General features: G+C 44.4%; 1 protein-coding gene across 2 annotated transcripts in view; it reads left to right on the top strand.

Annotated features, from left to right (window-relative positions):
- The window catches only part of CDH5 (cadherin 5), a 41,316-nt gene extending 21,330 nt beyond the window's left edge, over positions 1 to 19,986 (top strand). Inside the window, exons 8-12 of one of the 2 annotated variants that reach the window (XM_027618187.1) lie at positions 1,972 to 2,114; positions 3,708 to 3,832; positions 4,167 to 4,275; positions 6,385 to 6,630; positions 19,495 to 19,986. In XM_027618187.1, the coding sequence (XP_027473988.1) occupies positions 1,972 to 2,114; positions 3,708 to 3,832; positions 4,167 to 4,275; positions 6,385 to 6,630; positions 19,495 to 19,625 (754 nt within the window). In that variant the 3' untranslated portion in view covers positions 19,626 to 19,986. Of the gene's footprint in view, positions 1 to 1,971; positions 2,115 to 3,707; positions 3,833 to 4,166; positions 4,276 to 6,384; positions 6,631 to 7,923; positions 10,055 to 19,494 lie in introns of those variants that run through there. The other variant, XM_027618186.1, reaches the window with a different exon arrangement.
- Positions 19,987 to 23,583: the final 3,597 nt, after the last annotated feature.

Below are 23,583 nucleotides of genomic sequence, written 5' to 3'. Positions count from 1 at the left end.
GCTCTGAGACTACTACAGTTTTCATGGCCGTTCTATTATAAATAGACTGTAATGATAATTTTTATTTCTTTATTGATTCAAGAATTTATTTAAAAGATTGATTTGATATTTTTCTTTCCATTTACCAGTAGTAGGGTATTTTTTGTTTTTGCTCTAACTTGTTCTGGGATACAACTGTGTTTGCATTCATTTTTTCAAGAATACCTAAGATTTTGCTTTATATGTTTTAATTTTTCTATTCACAAGGGTTCATAACTATTTTACCTTCATTATGAATTGTAACTTTTATCCCTATGAAGTTACCCAATTTGTTCTGCTAAATATTTTACCTTTAGCTCCACACTGCCTGATGTCGTTAGCCGGTCCTGTTTTCTTATTATTTGTCTTTGCCTGATAGAAGTTTTCCAGCCTGTACTTTCAACTTTTCTAGCTTCTGCTTTTTACTTGGCATTAAGTTGTCTCTCGAAAATGGAAGGTAGTTGGTTTTGCTTTTTAATCTAAACTGAGATGCTTTGGGTTTACCCTATTTACATTTGTATCATAAATGATATGCTTGATCTTACTTTTTTTTATCTTGTTACACATTTCTCATTTCTCAAACTTTCTGGTTTTTTTCTTTTCTCCCATATTTGCTATAGAATCTATTTTGTTTTCATTTTTTTTCTCCTGGATGTTTGAATGGAATACATTCATTTTTACTTCTACCAATGAGACTTACTTCTACCTGTAAAATTAAAAATGTTTTCCTGGACATTTTCTACTTTAAAATATCACACACATACACACACACACACACACACACACACACACACAAATGCTTTCCTAAGTATGATAAAGAAATAAATCATTTCATTTTAATTGCTCCCAAAGAAGGCTTTTTCTTTATATTTCTTTATATTTCTTAGTTGGATGAAGTTAAGTTTTCATAAAAAATTTTCAGGACCCACCTCTATGGGTGACATACTTCCTGAGTTCTGGTATGTTTACAAATACCTTAGTTCCTTTGCCTTCTTATGTTAATAACACCAGATGTGCTCCTATAATCCTCAGAGTATAGAAACTTCACTTCAAAAATATTATCAATGTTTCTAGCGTTTAATTTTGTGGGGACATCTCAGGTGAATATGATTTTCTTCACAAGAACATATTTTTCTCTCTGGACTCTGTTCAGTTCCCTCACATAGTCTTGAAATTCAAAAGTGTCAACACGATATAGGTAAACATTGATCCCTTTTGGAAAATTATGCCTGATATTAATGACTTCTTTTAATCTGTAGACTTGAGCCTTTCTTAAGATCAGGAAGTTTTCTTTTAGTGTATCTTTTGTTATTTCTTCTGTTCTATTGGTTCTGGAATTTTCATCATTAGCAAATATATATGTTATATATTACGTGTTATTTATCTCATGTACACTCATCTCTCATTTCTTCACACCTTTTTCTTGATTTCTGGAAGAACTTTTCAAATTTTTACTTCATAAACTTAATTTATTTTCAATGATTTCCTATCTATTCCAGCTCCTTTTTTATTTCTTCCTGGCTCCAGTCCAGCTATCTTCTCTTTTCTTTTTTTTATTATGTTCAATTAGCCAACATACAATACATCATTAGTTTTTGATGTAGTGTTCAATGCTTCATTAGTTGCATATAACACCCAGTGCTATCTTTTCATTAATCACAAAAACCAACCCCAGCTCTGGTGTACTGGATTATAGCAACTCCTGCCTCAGCTTTCAAAGTGCTACCGAGGGAGTCTTAAGGCACCACCCTCAGCTCAGCCCGGGTAGCATTGCTAAAATAGAAGGGATTATCCCACCATTCTGAGTCCAGCTAGGTGGTAGAACACAATGAGCAGTGAGAGGAGGATGGAGGGGCTGCAAGGGATAGATCCTGAAGGGCCTCATCAGTCACGCTGAGAAGTTTGTGCTCAGCAAAGAACAATGGAAAACCATGAATTTCTCTCCCCTGGCAGATATTCCATCCGCAAGACCAGTGACAAGGGCCAGTTCTTCCGAATAACCAAGCAAGGGAACATTTACAATGAGAAAGAATTGGACAGAGAAATCTACCCCTGGTATAACCTGACAGTGGAGGCCAAAGAACTGGATTCTAGTGGTGAGTGGCCCCATGTGCCAGGGGACCTGGGCTTTTCTCCTCTCCCTCATTCCTTCAAAATAGGCACAATCTGTCATCTCGATCTCTAGAGGTATTACAAGCTCCTACTGAAGCACCACTTGGCTGGAATAACTATAGAGCCTCCATCCCCAAGTTGTTCATGGACCAGCAGCATCCACATCACCTGAGACTTTGATGGGAGAGTAGAATCTTGGGCCACCCCCCCAGACTGAATCGGAATCTCATGCACATTCCAGTTTAAGAAGCAGCATAGTCATAAAACAGCCTGCTAGACGTCCCTGTGATGAGAATCACCTAAGACACCTCTTAAACACAGAGCCTTCTCTGGAGGTTCTGGTCCAGTGATCCAGAAATGGGGCCAAGGAGTGTACATCAAACAAGTAACACATGATTCTTATTATCATGGATGTTTGGAAAAGACTGTTCTCTGGGAAGGGAGGGAGATGATTCATATGCTGGTCAGTGGGTTGAATTCAAAATCTGAAGTACCCTCCAACTTCAAGATTATTAGGTTCTCCAGCTTAGTGTAACTTTTGCCAGAGGGAAAGGCAAGTATTAGAGTTTTGCATCCTTATAAAATTTAACATGAGAAAAATCACAGCTGCCCTCCAGGAGACAGATTAATATGCCTGCCTTACCCAGGAGACCACCAGGGTCGAGAGGGGCGGGTGACTTGACCAAGGCCCTACTGGCGCTACCCTAGAGGGCCCCTGCCTCCTATGCACTTCTGAGACTTATCATCTCCCCGCATGGCAGTCAAGCCCCAACTGCGATGGGCTCCCGTGTGTTTTCCAGATCAGTCTTTGCCCTTTCTTCCCCATCTAATCTCATTCACACAATTTTTAAACTTTAAAAGTAATAGTTTGTTGTTCATTTTAAGATATGAGAGAAAATACAGAAAAAGAGAAGAAAATCATCCCCTCATAATCCCACCACACGGAGATAATTACTGTTAGCACTTTAGTATACTTTCTGCAGTCTTTTATTTTTCTATACATATTTTTATATAACTGAGATCATCATATTTATATAAATATCATATCCTGCATTTTTACTTAATCTTATTCCAGAACCATTTTCTCATGGTACTAAAATACCTTTTTCTATTACAATTTTTAAATGTAATTTCCATGGGCATTGTAAATGGCCACACATTCCATTCTTTTAAAGTGGTTTAATTTGTTAACCCCATCTCATTTAGGTTGTTTACCTTTTAATTATTTTGTGATTAATTAATTTTATTGATTTAAATACATTACTTTTATTTAAAGTAATTACTTAATTAAACTATTGGATCAATTTGATTGTTAATTTAATTAAAACTTTCTTTAATTGGCTTGCATTATCTAACTTTTTGATTCTTACAAGTAACTGTTTAGTAAACATCCCTGTGCATGAAGCTTAATGCCCCCCTCTCTCCTCTTCCACTCCTTTCATCCAGAATGCCATCCCTGGTCTCTCTTCCAGAGGTCCCTATCCCCTCTTCCTGCAAAAAGGGCACCCCTCCAGGATTCCCCATCCACATACCTTCTATCTCTGGGGCTGGCATCATGAGCTCTTTCCCCCCTGCAGGGTACCCCACAGGCAAAGAATCCATTGTGCAAGTCCACATCGAAATTATGGATGAGAATGACAACCCTCCAGAGTTCGCCCAGCCCTATGAGCCCAGAGTGTGTGAGAATGCTGCCCAGGGCAAGGTGAGTCTGGCTCAGGTTCAGGGGGAGGGGGGGCACACCCACTGAGGACAGGCTGAGAGGCAGCACCTCCCACCCACAGCCAGCCAGCGTTTCACTGAGCTTAATGTAACCTGCATGACAGCCTTGAGGAAAGGCATTGATATCCCCACGAGAAACTGAGGCCCAGAGGGGATATGTGAGGAGGGTGGTCCAAAGAGTGGCTCTGTGGAGACCATTTAGGTTAGTGTTGCAGGTGAAATGCAGTCATGGTCAGGTCTGAACCCAAAGTCACCACCACTAATCCCCCAGCCACCCCAACACCACCGCTGACTGTCCCCCATCTTCCATACTCCAGCTGGTCGTGCAAATCTCGGCAATAGACAAGGACATAACGCCACAAGATGTGAAGTTCAAATTCTCCCTGAGCACTGAGGACAGCAACTTCACCCTCACAGATAATCACGGTATGCATCAAAGTAGTCATCCTGGCTTCTGGCAGGGGCAGGGTTATTGGAGTCTGGAAGCACCAATATCAAAGACCAAGCCAACAAATGGAGTTGTGGGGGGGAGGGGGCAGGTCCTGACTGAGGTCTTCAAGTTATGGGATATTTTGTACAACTCCTTACTGGTCTGTGCCATGGTCAGAGCTGCCCTGGCTAAACTGCCAAGTCCACACTCCTCAGAAGATGCTCAGGTCAGCAAGGAATATAGATAGATATAGGGTGCAGACACTTGCTCGGTTCACTAACGAGCCAAGGGATTCCTTTCCACACCGGATCTCTATGCTCAGCACAACTGCAAATTCTCTATGAACTTTGAGGTCACTACCAGAGAGTCTAAATTGGAAATGTGAAATCCCAAATGCCAAGAATACAGTGAATGTTGTCTTAATATCAGCTACGATGACTACTTACCACCAGGTGGCCCCAGGACAGCATCTGGTCCACTCCTCACAGCCCAGAGGCTGGGATGTCAGTAATGGCCCTTCAGAGCTTCTGATGAGCATGTGCTTACAAGAATGATGATGCTGAGTTGGTTGAACTCTAGCCAAAAGTAGACAGGCTTCCATGGCTTCAGCAGCTTCCTGAGAAAAACAGAGAAAAATCCCTCTTGGGTCTCAATAGAGCCATCCTTCACCCACCGCGAGGTGGAATTCCTGCCTATCTCTGATTGGCAAAACTGAGGTTTTGCCAATGAGGATCCCTGTATCGAACAGCCACCATCACCTGTGAGGAAGGTCAGGGCCCCTGAGAGTATGAGGCAGACCCAGGGGATCAGCCACAGACCCATCCTTAAGGAGCCTCCTGTGGGACGGGAAAGGCGGCCGTGACGTGTTGGCAGTCAATGACAGACCATTCAAATGCTCAGCTGTCTTTAGCAGTAAACGATGTGGCAAAAATACCTGTCACCCCATCCCCCCATGTTCACCTCAATCCTACTTCAGAGAGGGTCTGCATTGGGATAGAAGCTTAAGTGCCACCCCAGAGGCACCCTATGTACAACCAGGAGGCAAGCCTATTGGTGCCAGATTCACTTACAACATGAATGTCCTATTATGATAGTAAATGAGTATCGTGAGAAAACTCTCATTTCTCTCATAAAGTATCAGTGGCCGTATAGCTATTATTTTCAATTATAATAGACATAGTTACTTAATAACAAAATGTAATTAGCTTTCATTTGAAATATAAATGATGGCCTCCTTTGCTTTTGACCAGCTTCCCGAGTGAGCTGATCCAGCAGGGCTAGATAAATCCTGGAGCAGGGAATCCCTAAATCCTCTGACCGCTGGCATTATAACTTCCCAGGAGCCTGCAAAAGGCAAACTATCGGGCCTCTGCCTGCCCAGAGCCACTGAATCTGAAATGTGAGAGGGGGAAGGGGGGCTGAGGGGAGGGATATGGAGGGGAAGGGAGAGCAGGGTTCTGAAAATCAGCATGCTTAAAAAGCTCTCCAGGGGATTCTTCTGTATGCGGAACCACTGATTGGAGCTGGGAAGGAGAGCCAATATTTGGGCCAGAGCACATTCCCGGCTCCATCCAGCCTGCCCAGGAAATCCTCAGTTACCCATGTCATCACTCCCTCCGTGCCCCAGGGAACAAGTGCTTTGTTTTCACTTTCTAGTGGATATTCAGGAATAGCAGAAACAGCCTTCGAAATTAGCCCAGTGCTAAAAGACTTTTAAACACTTTCTTTTTCCCCATTGTCAAAGCTTGGGATAACGCATTAATTGAGCCAAAAGAGAACCACCTGTTATTGGAGCGGGGTTAGGGAAGAGGAGGTGGGGGTCAGACATATGGGTTGCTCAAAGAAACAGAAAGTGAGGATTTTACATTTGGGCCAAGCCATTCTTAGAGGCTAGGTCAAAGCAGCTGCCCAAAATATGCCCTCTCTGGAGGAACAGACCCGCACTGAGGCAGGGGATGCAAAGGGCGGAGAAGCAGCCCAGGCTGCATGTGGGCTGGCACAGTCATGGAGGCCTCCCTGGAGGAGGCAGGCCACACTGTCAGTGTGGATGAGTAGACAGGCACTCTGGATAGCAGAGCCTGACTCTGCAGCCCTGGTGTTTCCAGATAACACAGCCAACATCACAGTCAAGTATGGACAGTTTGACCGGGAGCGTGCCAAGGTCCACCACCTGCCTGTGCTCATCTCAGACAATGGGAGGCCGAGCCTCACAGGCACCAGCACGCTGGTCGTGACCATTTGCAAGTGCAACGAGCATGGAGAGTTCACCTACTGTGAGGAGATGGCAGGCCAGGCAGGCGTCAGCATCCAGGTGCTGGTAGCCATCTTCCTCTGCATCCTCACCATCACAGGTCAGTGCCCAGGAGGGTGGGGAGGGGACACTGGGGGGCTTCAGAGGAGGAGGAAGAGACCAGGGATCCAAGGGGCAACCCTGCCTCCGGCCCATACCCACCCTGGGCCTCAGGGTTCCATAGTAGGACACAGGGATAGAAGCTCTACCTCCCTGGATGCCTGCATCCTAAGAGTGGGGGTAGAAGTGGGGAAAGGGAGAGTTCAAGGCCCTTCCCACACTTTAAAATAGTTTACATATATTACATTCATTCGTTCAATTTATACATTTTGAGCACTTACTACATTCCAGGCACCATTCTAGGAATTTATTTACATGAACCCAATTTTGAAAAAAATACTTCTGGGGAAAAAAAATGGAAAATTTAAAAATTCTAGCTTTGCTCACCCCTCCAGAGGCTTTCTTTCCTTTTTTAGGATTCCTACAGCCTTGATTTCTTTTTTTTTTTTTTCCTTATTTGGGCCTCAGAAATTTTAGGAGCATTTTAGGCCTTGCTTTGTTTGGGGTTACCCAGGAAGCAGACCCTGGGACAAGGATTGGGGTACAAGTGATTTATTTTAGAAATGCTCCCAGGAAGCCCTAGAAGGAAGAGTGGGGAGTGAAACAGGGAAGGGAAGCAGCTGATGAAGGGAGAGTTGTCAATACAAGTTAATGGTGTGGGTCCCGGGAGCTTCCTGCCATCTGGGATGGGGAAGCAGTGGGGCACTCACAGCAGGTGTTTCTCCACCAGCTCCCCTCTGCTGTGGTTGAGGGCTTCTCCCAAGGGAATAAATTCTCCTGGACTTCACCAGCCCTGAAATGGGGCAGGGGCCGGTCCTCTTAGAGGAAGGCTAGAGATCGCCCTGTGCACCAAAATGAAAGGCCCCGGGGATACTGTGGGGGCACCCGCATTATCTGCTCCAGGCTTTTCCTGCCAGTGCCCCCTCTGGGTGTGCCACCATCCTGGCGCTTCTCTGGCGGAAAGTTGAGACTCAGACCCCCTTTTAATAATAGTGATAACAATGATAATGACATCACCACCACACAAAGAATTGCACTTAACCTCCCAACTACCTTACCAAATATAAACAAAGCAGAGAAGTCACCATGGGTCTGTCCCATGGAGGTGGGGGGAGGGGGGTTGGCTCTGACCCATGGAAGGTGGAGGAGGGGGCGCGGGTACCCACTAAGCGTCTGGCCTGAACCAACCTCTGCGTCGGCTGAGAGGCTGGGCTGGCTCGCCCATTTCCCGGGAGGAGGGGAGGACGCAGGTGAGTCGCAGGGGCCGGGTCTGACTGGCTCTGACCCGCTGCAGTGATCACCCTCCTCATCTTCCTGCGGCGGCGGCTCCGGAAACAGGCCCGCGCCCACGGCAAGAGCGTGCCCGAGATCCATGAGCAGCTAGTCACCTACGACGAGGAGGGTGGCGGCGAGATGGACACCACCAGCTACGACGTGTCGGTGCTCAACTCCGTGCGGCACGGCGGCGCCAAGCCCCCGCGACCCGCGCTGGACGCGCGGCCGTCCGTCTACGCGCAGCTGCAGAAGCCGCCCCGGCACGCGCCCGCAGCGCAGGGCGGGCCCGGGGAGATGGCCGCCATGATCGAGGTGAAGAAGGACGAGGCGGACCACGACGGCGGCGGCCCGCCCTACGACACGCTTCACATCTACGGCTACGAGGGCGCCGAGTCCATCGCCGAGTCCCTCAGCTCCCTGGGCACCGATTCATCCGACTCGGACATCGATTACGACTTCCTCAACGACTGGGGGCCCAGGTTCAAGATGCTGGCCGAGCTATACCGCTCAGACCCCCAGGAGGAGTTGGTGTACTAGGGGGCCTTGGGCCTCTCGTCTGGGGACCCAAACAACTGCAGCTCGGGCCAGTCAGACACCAAGCACCGCAAACTATAGCACTGACACCCCAGCCCAGCAGCCCTTCCTCGTGGGTCCCAGAGACTTCACCACCTTGGGTAGCAAACTCCAGGTCCCTGAAAGGTCCAGGAACATATTTCAGTGACAGCTACCCCCCAAATGCTGGAAGATCCAGGCTGGGGTTCTGTCTGGGCTCGGACACCCATAACCCCGTCGCCTGGGACCACGGGTCCAACTCAAAGCCTTTCTGTGGCTCCTCAAAGCAGCTTATGTTCAATTTCTCCAGGGGGAGATATTCCCTTGAAATCCCTGAACCCCCTGGTGAGATTGGTGAGGTCGGGGAGGTCCTGGTGCCTGTCTGCCTGGAGGCAAAGGGCTGGATGGCATGGCCTGTGGGGCAAAACTCTCTGCAGCCCAGTCCCACAGGAGACTGGAACTGTCCATCAGCCTACCCTGCTTCAACTTCCTCCACTCTCCCAAGTCCCCTACCACTCCCAGCCTCTCCCCAGGCCTGTCAAGAAGGAGGAGGGGGCCCCTTGACAGCTATAGAAGGTGGGTCCTGAAATGACCTTGCTGGCCTGCCACGCCCATAACTGCTGTACTAAGCACTGAAAATTCAACCAAAGTCAGGAAAATGGCTTGTTGAATTTTGAAGCAACTGTGAATCCATCCTGGAGGGACAGTGGAGACCAAGTATGACAGATCATGTGGTGAGGGCAACCTCCACACCCACACCCTTTGGAGAGAGCCTGGAGTAGCTGTGACCCCATTTTGAGACTCATCGACAACCCCTCCAGTTTTGCCTGGGAAGTGGAGATGTTCCCAGAACAGAAGACCTCTCCCCTATATGCCTTGCCTAGTCACTCCTTCATGCTCTCTCTTTCCCTCTTTCCATCTACTCCTTATCTCTTGACTTGAAGGCCCTCAAAATCTGACCCTCAACAACTCTGGCCAAAGTCCAAACCCAAACATGACTGCACTACAGAACTGCGCCGTTTGCCTTTAGGCACCTCGTTGTTGCCACATCTCAGGAAACCCCTGCAGGGCCCCCACACCCTGCAAAAAGCAAGGCCCCCCTGCCCTGTCCACGCCCTCTGGTTATCTGTGCATCTCCCACTTTCAGCCAAATATGGAACATTACATTGCAAACATGTCCTGGGGAAGTGGCATCACTCAACAGGAGGGGGCAGGACAGGAGGGAAACTCTCCAACTCACCCTTGGTCATGGACTGAGGTTCCCCTCTGAACAAGGGCCCTCACACTTCAGGAGATTGTAGATAACACTGACTTTTTTTTTTAGCTAATACCTAGTTTTTGTAATTTTTTTGTTTACTAATAATACTTACACATTTCTAGCTCTCACAAACATATAGAATAAGGGTTTTTGCATAATAAGCGGGTTGCTATTTAGGTTAACAACTTTAATTCAGGGTTTTAGTTGGATGAACAAATTCCTGTAACCTTTTTCCTATCATTGTAGTAATTACTCTAGTGATAATGACTATATATAGGCCACAGTGGTGCATGGGACGTACTGTATTTTTTTTATACCTAAATAAAGAAAAATCTTGAAATTCTTTTCTTTCTAGAGCTGAGAAAGCTCATATGAGACACATACACATCACCACCACCACCATCATCATCAAAGGAACCCTGGACACAAGGGGACATTTGCAATTAGGGTTTCAGAGACACTCACTCTGCATTGCAGCACAGAATAAACTGGACACCTAGTCCAGCCCTCTTTCTTCCCAGTGCTCAATGCCTTCACTCAGCCTCTGTACATGCCTCCCAATCCCACCTCCACCCTACACAACAGGCAGGGCCTCTGGAAGCTGGGGCTGACACACCATTTGTATTTGGCAAATGGACCAGGGCGGGTGAGATTCATCAGCAGTGAGGGAGGAAATCAATTTCTAATGAGCTGGTTGACAGGAGGGAGCAGCTAGCACTGTATTGGGGTGTGTGGACCCAACATTGGAGTCCTGTCTGGAAAACCTCACAATCAAAATGAGAAGAGGAAACTTCCTTGTCAGACTCAGGTCTTGAATTGGGGAGGTACGGGTTGAAGTTCACTTCAACAAGGCCCCTGCTCCTTGACCCCTACCATCAGGGTTTCCTGGGGACTGTGTCCTCCAAGGATGATATTTTGTAAAGATCTCAGGGGTCAGTTTGTCTTAATTCCAATTTTGCTCTAACTTCCTTTGTGATTTCCTTTTTGATCCATCGGTTATTTGGAACGCATTATTTAATTTTCACATATTTGTGAATTTTTCAAATTTCCTGCTGTTACTGATTTCTACTTTCTTTCCCTTATGGTTGGAGAACATAATTTTTATAATTTCAATCCTTATAAATTTATTTCCAACTTGTTTTATCCCTTAACATATGTTTTATCCTGGAGAATATTCTGTGTGCATTTGAGAGGAATGTGTATTCTGCTGTTAGTAGTGGAGTATTTTATAGCTGTCTGTTAGATATAGCCAGTTTGTAGTGTTGTTCAACTCTTTTATTCTCTCACTTATCTGTCTAGTTATTGTCTATCCATTATTGAAAGTGGGATGCTGAAATCTCCAACTATTATAGTTGAATTGTCTATTTCTCCTTTCAATTCTGTCAGTTTTTGTTTCATGTATTTTGAGTCTCTGTTGTTAGGGGCATATAGGTTTATAATTGTTATCCTGAAGGATTGACCCTTTGGCATTATAAAATGTACTTTTGTATCTGGTAACAATTTTTATCAGTCTGTTTCATCTAATATTAGTATAGTCACTCCAGCTCTCTTTCAGTTAGCTTGCATAATATATCTTTTTCCATCCTTTTACTTTCAACCAATTTGCATTTTTAATAGAAAGTGTGTCTTCTGTGGACAAAATATAATTGGATCTTGGCAATTTATCCATCCTACCAATCTCTGATTTTTGACTGGCATGTTTAATCCTTTTACATTTAATGTAATTACTATAAGGTGAGATATATGTCTGCTATTTTCCTATTTTTTTCTACATCTTATACCTTTTTTGTTCCTCTATTACTCCATTACTGCCTTCTTTTATGTTAAATAGGTATTTTCTAGTGTACCATTTTAATTCTCTTGTCATGTCTTTACTTTTTTTTTTTAATTTCCTTAGTGGTTCCCATGAGGTTATATTTAAAATCTTATAACAATCCAGTTAGAATTTTTACTAATGTAATTTAAATACTATGCAAAACTTTGCTGCTTTATAGCTCTACTCCCTCTCGCCTCCTTTGCACTATCCATTGTTGTACATATTATATTTTCATACATTGTATGACCATCAACATAAATTTATAGTTTTTGCTTTATACACTTGTCTTTTAAATCAGATAGGAGGGGGAAAGTTACACACAAAAATATACCTCTTTAAATTTTCATATCTACTTATACAGTTACCTTTACTGCTGATCTTTATTTCTTCATATGGATTCAAGTTACTGTCTGTGTCTTTTCATTTCAACCTGAATGACTCTCCTTAGTAATTTTTGTAGGGAAAGTCTGGTAGTGAGAAATTCTCTCCATTTTGTTTATCTGGGCATTAATTTTCCTTTATTTTTCCAAAATACAGAATTCTTGACTGATAGCCTTTTTCTTTCAGCACTATGAATGTTATTCCACTGCCTTCTGGCCTCCCTAGCTTCTGATGAGAAATTAGCTATTACTCTTATTGAGGAAACTTTGTATGTGATACATAATTTCTCTGTTATTGCTTTTAATATTCCCTCTGTCTTTGATCTTCAACAGTTTCATTATGATGTGTCTGGGATAAATCTTAACAGTTTATCTTATTGGAGTTCATTGAACTTATTGGATATGTAGATTAATATTTTTATCAAATTTGAAAGTTTGGGGCCATTATCTTTTCAGATATTCTTTCTGCCTCTTTCTCTTTTTACTCTGGGACACCCATTATGCATATATGAGTATGTCTGATGATGTCCAATAGCTATCTAAGGCTCTATTCATTTTCTTCATTTTTTTGTTGTTGCTGTTCCTCTGACAAGATAATCTCAATTGATCTATCCTCAAGTTTACTGATCTTTCTTCAGCTAATTCACATCTGTTCTTGAGCTCTTGTGAATTTTTCATTTCATTTATTATATTTTCAACTCCGGAGTTTCCATTTGTTGGTTTTTTTTTAATAATTTCTATCTCTTTACTGATATTCTCTTTGGTGAGACATAATCCTCACATTTTTCTTTAGTTCTTTAGACATGGTTTCCTTTAGTTCTTTGGATGTATTTTAAATAACTAGGTTAAACTCTTTGGCTAGTAAGTCCAACATCTGGGTTTCTTTAGGGATAGTTTCTATCAGTTGCTTTTTTTTCCCCTACAAATGGGCTATACTTTCTGGTTTCTTTGTATGTCTCATAGTTTTTGTAGAAAGTTGGATATTTTAAGTACTATAACATGGCAACTGTGGAAACCATACCCTTGCTCCCCAAGGTTTGTTGTTTTGGTTTTTGTTGCTGCTGCAGTTTGTTTAGTGGCTTTCCTAAACTAATGCTGTAAAATTTGTACTCCTTGTTGTGTGTGGCCACTGAAGTCTCTGCTTGGTGGTAGTCAGCCAATGAGTGGTCAGATTCCCCCTTAAATGCCTAAAACGAATAAATCTCTCAGCGCTTGCTAAAAGGCTCTGTGTGTATGTTGGAAAACTTCTTCAAAGCTCAGGCAGGCAGTTTACAACTCAGCCTTAGCCTTCCCTTTCTGATTGCACAGAGCCTCAAAGTCCACCCGAATTGAGAGCTTGGGGTTTCCTCTGGTGTCTCCCTGGACATGTGCTTAGCCCTACACATGTGAGTGGCCTTTTAGATTCCCAGGAATATGCCAGAGTTTTTCAAGTGAGTGGACAGCTCATTCCCAACTCTTAAGATTTTTGGTCAGCTTCTTGTTTGCCTGAGCTGTTATCACTACCTCAGGCAGCTGAGATGTGAAAGGATTGCCACTGATTGTTTTCAGCAAATGCCTTCAGGAAAAAAAGCTGTTTGCATTAAGCAAATCTCAAGTCAGGTGAAATAAAAGCAAGCTTTAAAATGAGGTCTTCTAGGGGTGCCTGGGTGGCTCAGTCGTTATGCGTCTGCCTTCGGCTCAGGTCATTATCCCAGTGTCCTGCGATAGAGCCCCAAGTCTGGCTCCTTGCTCTGCGGGAAGCCTGCTTATCCCTCTCCCCACTCCCCCTGCTTGTGTTCTCTCTCTCAGTCAAATAAATAAAATCTTTAAAAAAATAAATAAAACGAGGTCTTCTAAGGACCAACAGACAGGTCAAATAATGACAGTTACTTGGGAACTGGGCTTTGGAGGAGCTCCAACACCACTCTTCCCCTTCCAGTCATTGGTAGGCTGCTGATTTTCACTGATTGTGGGGCTATTGGGTTTCAAGGCTACTACAGGGCTGAAGTAACTAGGGTAAGTTAAAAGACCACAAAGATCATGGTTCTTACCAAGATTTAGCCTCTTCTTGTGAATAAACACTCACAGAATTGTTGAAAGACTTTGGTTAATTCCCAGAGTTCTGAAAAAGTTGATTTTGACAATTTTTTCCAGTGTTCTCATTGTTTTTATGGAAAACAGGATTTCCTTATTCTGCCATTCCTGTGGATGTCAACCCCACCACCACCACCTAGGCTGGTTTTTGAGCTCAGTTTTCCTGCCTATCTAATGTCCAAATTCAGAGGCTTGCCATCTGAACTCAGAGTTGCCCAACCCCTGGATCTCATGAGATCTGTCCACTACCTTTTCCTCCAAGAAGCCTCTTAGGCTTCACATCACCTCCTATCCCTCCAACCCTCTAGTAGGGTCTGGCTCTGAGCTCCCAGCCACTCTAGCAACCTCCTTTCTTTGGTTCCTGTTTACCCTGAGGTTGGAGGAGTGAAGGCAGGAGGCTTGCCTCTGAATCTGCAGCCTCTGGTAGACACCACAGTAGGGCACAAACCCAGTGCTCCCTGGATTTTGCTAACTATACTGCTCCAGTGAATCCTGGGCCCTGCAACTGGCAAAAGTGGGCAGGAGCAGCAGAGGCTCAGAGCCCTTCCCCTTACCCCAAGTCAAATCTCTGAGGCTGACATGAAATTCCTCTTCATAGAAGACCGAAGTGAGGCCCAGAAAGGGTTGCAACATGACCAAAGCCACACAGCAAGTTAGAGACTAGTGCTAGAATCCCCCCTCCTGGTCCCCCCCAAAAATGTGGATCTGCAGGTGACTTTCCCAGACCTGGGAGCTGAAGGCTGGACCAGGAAGTGCTATCCATCTCTATTGAGCTGGTCGTGGGAAAAATTACCACTTGGGGGCGCACGACATAAGCAAATGCTCAGCAGCAACCCCCGTGCAGCGCACCCAGATATTCTGATGTCGACCACAGGCTCTGAGGGTTCTGGGCCTTGACCAAGAACCTGGATCAGAGAGGCAGCCACAAAGTCCAACCCCACAACCCACCTTAGGCTCTGGCTCTGTCCCTCCCCTCCAGCCAGGCTCTGATGTGGGAGAGTCAAGGATCTAGTTCTCCACCTTCCCGAGGAAACAGGACACCTACAGCCTCCAGCTATCCTGTTGGCACTGAGAACCTCAACTCATAGGGATCGGCTGACCCTGGCTGCAGGAGCCTTTGGCTTGTAAGGGTCACAGTCCACTGCACAATCCCTCCCAGTACCAACCCCTGCCTCAGGGTCCATGTCCAGCCCTCCTGCTCTTCACTAAATCAATCCTGGAGGATGGACTCTGGGCCAGAAACTGTCCATCCCTGCATGCCCTGGTTCCAGGCACCTCCCAGGTCAAGGATACACACAATAAATCCTACTGTCCTCAAGGTGATGGATCGAGTCTCTGATCCTCACAACCAAAACCTTAGTCCACCCATGAATCCCCCTTCCAAATATTAGCCTAAGAGGCACACATAGGGTACATCTGCCACAGTGTTAATTTCTAGTTATGTACAAGGCAAAAAATTGGAAACAATGGAAATATCCAACAAGAAGTTAGTTAGGTAAATTATGGAAGATCCATTAAAAAAAAATACCGGACAGCCATTAAAAGTCATGCTGTTACATGGTGATCTTGAGCTGAACTCAAAGTCAAGCAAAAAGGCAGAATCCAATGCATTATTTATAGTCGGATCCCAATTTTTTTTTTACTAGTAGATATTCATCTCCAGATTTTGGAATTATGTAATTTTTCTTTTCTTCTTAATTCTGTGTTTTCCAAATTTTCTATATCAGCATGCAGTATGTTTATAATCAGAAAGGATGTTATTTTATGTTATATCTTATGTTAATAGGTAATCACTTTCTTCTAATTGAAAACTGAATATGATAAGCAAAGTTTATGCCCAAATACCATTTTTTAAATTGAGTTTTTGTTTTTTAAGTCTATGATTTATTAAAGCAACACTTTTTGTTTTTTAAATTAACCAAACTGCTTTTAAAACCATTGCTTTTGAACCAGGCAAAACTATTGTTGGAAGGTTTGTTAATTTTATTGTTTTGTTTTGTTTTTAATTTTTGAAAGCATTTATCTAAACTTGGCCATGTGGGACCTGCACCTCTTAGCATTTGGAGTTCTTTAACTCCAAATTCCCAGCAACTTTCTGCATCAGTGCAATTAAAGTCCATGGAATAAGAAAAACCTGGTTTTCCAGACAGGTGATCCTCATATGATTCTCAATGCATAGAAATAGCCTACATTACTCTTTCTCAAAGATATGAGAAAGAGCTGGGACCAATTTTCCACAGCCCATCCAGAGGCCATCTGGGGATGTCTAACGCTCAAGAATTTCACAGGACTTTGCAATGTGCTTTCCTGGCTTGGGGTGTTAAAAGCACAATTAACTTATTACACTCCTGAAAAATGGTTGCTGGAGGGATGGTTAATGATGTTACACAGGAAGCTGTGCAAGGAAGTTTTGGGTTTTGATGGGACTTTGAGCAGGAAGTGAGTCTTCTCATCAAAGGGAAAAAACAAAGCTCTACCTTTGAGTTCAACGGTTTTGCTGGCTAAGCAGAAGGAGACCTTCAGGCAGAGCGTGCTCAGCAGGAGAAAGAAAAGCCCTACCTGGGGCACCACCTAAAGCAGCTAACATTTTGCACAGCACAAAGAGTGAAAAGTGATCTGGGGCTTCTTTTTCTTTCTTTCTTTCTTTCACACCAATTCTGATACAGACATAGAACGAAACACTACTGAACAACAAAAAGGAAGGACAAATTGATACATACAACAACTGGAATGGATCTCAGTTGCATTATGCTAAATAAAAGAGGGTAGACTCCAGAGACTATATATTTTATGATTCCATTCATTCAACACCTGAAAAAGGCAAACCTAGAGCAAAAGAGAACAGATCAGGATTCCCAGGAGTTGGCAAGGAAGGAAGATTTGACTAAAAAAGAGAAGGTGCACAAGGGAGATTTTTGGGGTGACAGGACCATTCAGTATCTTATCCGTGGCAGTAAACAAGTCTATTTGTCAAAATCAAAGAACTGTACTCCCCTCAAAAGTGAATATTACTATATGTAAATATAGAGTAAATTTTTTAATTGACTTTTTTTAATGGAGAGAGATTTCATCAGGGTCTCTATTTTATTATTTTTTTTAGAGAGAGAGAGTGTGTGTGCATGAACAAGGGGGGGAGGGGCAGAGGGAGACTCTTAAGCAGGCCCCATGCCCAGTGCAAGACCCAATGCTGGGGTCAATCTCACAACTGTGAGATCATGACCTGAGCCGAAATCAAGAGTCAGACGCTTAACTGACTGAGCCACCCAGGTGCCCCTATTTCATTTTAAAAGTGATTGGTTATTGGTCACATCATTGGCACACAAGACCCAAGTATATGCACTTACGTGTTTATTCCGTCTCTAAAATATCTGTTGAACAATGTGCTAATGAACAAATTCCCTTGATTTTACTCCTGATGTCTCCTGAAGCCCTCTCCTCTAAACTGTGCCAGCCTTAATTGGGGCCCTCTTCCTTCTGTACTGTTATTCCCCAAATTCCCCAATTGCTCTTTCTACCTCTAGCCTCAACCCCCACCAGCCATTCTCCTGCTGTCACTGAAATTATCTGTCTAAAGTGCAAATAAGATTTTGCACTCCCATAAACTCAACAGAATTTTTCAAACTTCCCATGGCTCTCCACTGTCAGATGACAGAGCCCAGACTCTTCAGCCTACTACCCAAGGCCCTGCATAATCTGGCTTCTCCTTAACATTTTAATCTCTGTATTGACATGTCTGCCTTTGTGCCAAACACTGTCATATTAAGCTGTTAGCCTTTCCTCAGACAAATGGTAGGTTGTCTTATTGGTCAAAATATGCACTGCCCTTCTCTGTGGGAGAGTTACACATCCCTAACCCATTGATGTCAAGCTTGGCCAAGTGATTCAATTTGTTGAATGTGCGTGAAAGAGACACTTGCCACTTTGCAGCAGAAAGTTTAAGAACCAGCTCACGGTTCCACCATCTCTAGTCTCTCTGCCACCAGCACTGAACATATAACATGAGTGAAAAATAAACCTTCATTTTTGCAAGCCACTGAGATTTGGGCGGCTGCGTGCTACCACAGCAGAGCTTAGCCGAACCTGACTGAAACTCTCCATTAGAACATAAGCTCCATAACTGTTCACTCTGTAACCCCTATGCATAGTACAGACACATGGCTGGTACTCAGTACATATTTCCTGAACGAACGGATATAGTCAGTGAATGAATGAACACATGACCCCTAGGCCTTTGCACACGTTGTTCTCTCAGTAAAGAGGGACCATCTCTGCTTCTTCACTTGCCCAAATCCTCCTCAAGTCAAACCTCAAAGATATCCTCCTCCAAGAAGCCTTCCCTGCCCATCACTCTCTCCTCCCTAAGAAATCAGTGTATATTTCTGGTCTCATAATAAACTCCTGTCTTCTTGCCCTGACTATAACACCCTTAGGCAAGGCCAGATCCACCTCCCCTTGCTGGCCCTGTGCCCAGCACCCATGGTCCAGAGCAAATGGGTAGATGAATGAATAAAGGAGTAAAGGAATAGGGAGCTTTCAATTCCTTCAGGTAATCACAGGCTTTCCCCATTTCAGGCCTTTGCTCATGCTGTTCCTCCGGAAAATCAGTCCCTTCCCCATTTGCTAGCCTAACCCTTCTAAATCTTTTAGGGTCACCTGTCCCATCCACTATATATCCCTGTCACAGTTAAGTCATTTACTCTCCCCTGTTCCCACAAACTTAATACATCCCTTCAACAGAGCCCTTACCACATGGCACTGAGATCGTCTATGGTCTCTCTGACTCTGTGAGCATTGCGAGGGCAGGCCCCGAGTCTGATTCATCCTTATGTCCCCATACCTAAGACTTAATCACAATGACAGCAACAACAAGACAATAATAAAGATAACCAACCAGGGTATGCTCTGGTTAGATAAACAGATGAATGAACATTGAGTGAATGAATGAATTAATCTGAATGGGTTCTAGAATGTTCTTCCATTGTCCCTCAGAAAGCCCAGGCTCATCACTAGAGGAGAACTCTCCAAATGTGATGGGGGCTGAGCTGGCTGATGCTTTGTTACCCCAGCTGACTGCTCTCCCAGGGCCCTGCTCCTGTCCCCAACCTCATGGGCCACATGACCCCATCAGTGAGTGCAGGACACTATAAGGATCACCACACCGTCCCACTTCCCAATCCACCACTGACATCCGGCCTCCCCAACCCCCGCAGCGAGCTGGCAGAGGTGTCCCAGAGCATGACTCCAGGGAAGTGTGTGCGCCAGGTCAGCCCTGGAGCCTCCTCTAATCTGTCACTAACAGGTGACAAATGGCAGAGGGGAGGAATGGAGAAAGATTTGCAGAAAAGGAGGAGCAAGAGGGAATCTGCATCCATTCCAAAGTCAACATGCATGGCTAATTGTGTAATTGACGCAGATGTGATCGGGAACTTGGAATATGACAGTGAACACCCAAGGTCAAGAAACGCTAATCACCTCCACATAATGCTTTCCCTCCTCTGACCTTTGCTCCAGAGGATCCCAAGGGAACCAAGGAGAAGAAGAGGGGTGGAAGAAGAATCAGCACTTATCCAGAACTCATCCTAAAGGCAGACCTCCAGGAACTTCAATCATCTGGAAACCAACCGGGAACCAGAGGCAAATAGAAAGCTTCCCTGTAACTGATCAGTACTCATCAGAAATGTCAAGGTCATGTAAGTAAGGAAAGAAGGAGAAATTCTTACAGACTGGAAGAGTCTGAGGACACACAACCACCATGAGCAATGTGGGATTCTGGAGCAGATCCTGAAACAGAAGAACATTTGAGGAAAACTGGTGAAATTCACCTAAAGTACAACAATCGTATCGTACCACTGTTCATTTCCTGGTTTTGATCCCTGGACTATGGTTTTGGAAGTTGTTATCATTAGGGGAAGCTGGATGAAGGATGCACAGGAACTCCATTTTTGCAATATTTTTTATAGGTCTGAAAGTATCTTACAATAAAAAGTGTGCTTTGTTTTGCCTTCCAAAGGACTTGTGTGCAGCCATCAGCCTCCTGCTAAGAATGCAGTCACGCTCACCCAACCTGGTTTTCCTGAATTGTCTGTGAATCTAGCTTATTTATTTAGCAGTCATGGAGATTGTTCGCTCAAGAAACCTACAGTCCTTCTGTGAAGCTTTGGAGTATCAAATGGGAGAGGGAGGAGGAGAGCTGAAAGCGATACATCGAGAAGGGCAGGGAGAGAGAAGGCGCTGTAGTGATGCCATGTGGGGCCATTCAGCACCAGGGCAGATCGGCCTGTGCACCTGAAGAACCCGCAGAGGCAGCTCCCTGGTCCAGTTCCGTCGCCGGTGTCTTTAGGATCCAGTTCCATTTGTGCAGCAAGTGTTTATGGAGCCTTGAGCCAGACCCTGAGCTGGGGACACTGGGTTCCTGCTCCCCAAAGGCTCGCAAATGGGGAGGCACGTGGGCACAAACACAAAAAAAGTATTACACAATTTCTATCATTCTGAAATGTGAAGTGTGTTAAGGAACCCCAGAGCCCTAATACAGAGCAAGTGATTCAACCTCAGAGGAGACATGGTCAGAGAAGCTGCTGAAGAAGAGGGTCTTTGGAAGTCAGAGGCAGCTAGAGCCCGGGGGTTCGGGTGGAGAGTGGTTGGAAGGGAACCTAGCAAGGTGGGCAGAGACCAGATCAGAACGAATCTTGACTCGTTTCCAGTGTGGACTTGACTTAGCTAGAGGAAGCTACTGAAGGTCTTAAGCAAAGACATAGGTTGATTTAAGGAAGCTCCATGGTTGCAGTGTGGAGGGGTGTCCTTTCTTCCGGACTGAATTGAGAAGTTATATCAAGGCCACTGAGTGCCCTGTTTTAGGGGGCGGAATGCCTGCAGCACACTGTGTGAGGGTGAAAATGAACAAGGCGATAGTCCCAGCAGAGATGCTGAGAAACAGCTCTTTCCCTGCAGGGCTGAATTCATAAGACTCTGCTTGTCCACCAGGCTGCCCTGCCTTTCCCCACGTGTAAAGGCTCAGCTGCTCCATGCTGGGGTGTGAATGGTTCGTGCACTGTGCTGCATTCAGATGGCATAGTTACTATACTTCTAGGGGACGAGTTCTCCTGGCAGCATTTCAAATCCATCCCAGTCAGCTCAAAACGAATAGCAGCCAGACTGCCTCCTAAGGGAGGGACAAAGGGGGGCCCTCTCTCTTTCTGACCATCTAGGTTTCTAGCTATCTCAGCCCTTCTAAGTCGCCAAACTTAAGAGGCGCAGGTGCAGAGGGCAGCAAAGCCCCCTAGAGCAGTCAAACCCAGTTTAGGATTCTCTGTTCCTCTGAGTCTTGTGGATGTGTGTGGGTGATATGGAGATGTTCCTGAGTCCCCAAGAGTCACCAGAACTCTTGACAGAGAGGACCAGGACAGAAAAGAGAGGCAGGGTTAAGAGTTCCCTTCACACTTGCCAGGTGCCCCAGCAGAGGGGGCCATAAGCTAAAGATGCTGGAGACCCAGGTCCCAAGCTGTGCTTGCATAAGACCCTTCTGCTGGACCAAGGGACTGAAAAAGTGAGCAATTTGCTACAGGAAGCAGAGCAGGCAAAGGGCAGAGCGGGAACAGAACCAGGTTTTTCTGGCTCCAGACTCAGAGCTCCTGACCCAGGCCAGAGTTAACTTCTCTGTGCTTTCCGGAACTTAGAGCAAAGGCCTCACGAAATCCCCTGTGTTCCAGCCCTACCTCCCACTGGCAAATGCCTCACAAATGCAACAGGCACCTGCTATGTGCCAGGCCAGCCCCTCCTGCACCACATCTCTCTCCTGTAACTCTAACGGGTGGTAGAAATGCCTGACACATAGGCAGGTTTTCTATAAATGTTTTCTGCTCCACTGGTTTATTCATACACCATCTTCTTCCAAAGAGAATCAAAGCCACTTAAAAACACACACATACTACGTATAATGTTTTCTCTAACAAGTGAGTAACGAGGAGCAAAGGAAATATACACACATCTCAATTTTTTTAAATAAGTGAGTGAATCAGGACAAGAGAAACACATGCATTACAATTTTTTTAAAATAAGTGAGTGAATTGGGACAAAGGAAAAATAAGGATAAGAAATAAAAGAAAAAGCTCAGGATGGCACTGAAAGACACAATCTCTGCATTTGCCAGAGGGGGACCCCAAAAATTGACTATAAGTAACAACCACTGGAGGGAAGCACCCTCTGTTGCAAGATTCACAATATTCAAGGGATATCTAAAAATAAACAAAAAGAAAAAAAAATGTTGTTTAGAAGAAGTGAAACTATATTTGTTACTAAGCACAGAAAGAAAGTTGACTGATGGACTGAACAGATATTAGCTCCTTCCCTTTACCCCTCTGCCTGAAATCCCAATCTCTCCTCCACCTTCCCGCTGGAAGCAGCCTAGACTGCCTCAACCGGGCAGATGCACAAAAAAATGGGGCAATCTTTTGCTTTTTTTAAGACTTTTTCTCAAAGTAGAATATACGTACATTAGAATGCACATCAGTGTACTATTCGGTGAATTTTCACAAACAAAATACGCCTGTGTACCTGCACCGAGATCAAGAAACAGCATTACCAGCGCACCTAAAACCCCCTCCCAGCCAATACCTCACCAAGGGCAAACTGCCCAGACTTCTAACACCATAGATGTGCTTTTCTTATTTTGGAGCATTATATAAATAGAATCATTCAGTGTCTGGCTTCTCTCACTCAACCCTGTTTGTCAGTTGCCCATACATTTCTTGTAGCTGTAGTATGTTTATTCTCATTGCTATATTCCATCATGTGGCTATCCACAATTTATTCTCCTGTAGATGGACAGGTTGATCCATTCTTGGTCAGGAAAATAAGGGCAATCACAGGTTGCACATGGCTCTTTTTAACTTAGTACTTAATAATTTAAGTTCTTTAGTTCAGAAGATGCCAATGTTATTTTTCTAAACTTTTAAATGAGACTCAAATGCACCATCTGAAAACTGTCAGTCTGGCAGCTGTCATTATTTTGATCACTGAAATCTATTTTTGTAACCAAAGATGTCTCAGTCCTGTGGCCAGGGAACCAAAAAAAAAAAACATATAGAAAAGCCATACAATTTTTTTTTTTTTTTGCTCTTTTGCAATTAGACCTTCAACATTTGTAGACAACATTTATTGAGACTTCACTATGTGTCAGGAACTATACTAAACATTCTGTTTGTACTATTCCTTTCAACTCTGACAACAACCCTGTGGAATAGTTTCACTTTTATTACTCTCATTTTTCAAGCTCTGTCCTCAGCAGTTAGCAGAGGATCTAGTACAAACCAGGCACTCAGTAATGCTTATTAAGCAAGGCAGTGAATGGATGATAACAGCTACCATTTATACAGCCCATAGTATATACCAGAAACTGTGCCAAAAGTTTACATTCATTATCCTATCCAATCTTCCAAAAAACCTGAGATGACATAGGAGACACCTTTGGGAGTTTTGTCCAACTCACAAATCCCCCACTTTCTCTGAGAACTACCCGCTGCTTATGCACACCTGTCCACTAGCTGCCACGTTTGTGCTATATGACCCCACCCCTCTGGTCACAGTTGATTGGACCTAATGCGG

The sequence above is a fragment of the Zalophus californianus genome, chromosome 17, assembly GCF_009762305.2.
Source record: "Zalophus californianus isolate mZalCal1 chromosome 17, mZalCal1.pri.v2, whole genome shotgun sequence".
NCBI classification, from domain to species: Eukaryota; Metazoa; Chordata; class Mammalia; order Carnivora; family Otariidae; genus Zalophus; species Zalophus californianus.
The sequence above is the reverse complement of the archived record's forward strand: the minus strand, read 5'-3'. Positions and strand labels throughout refer to the sequence as shown.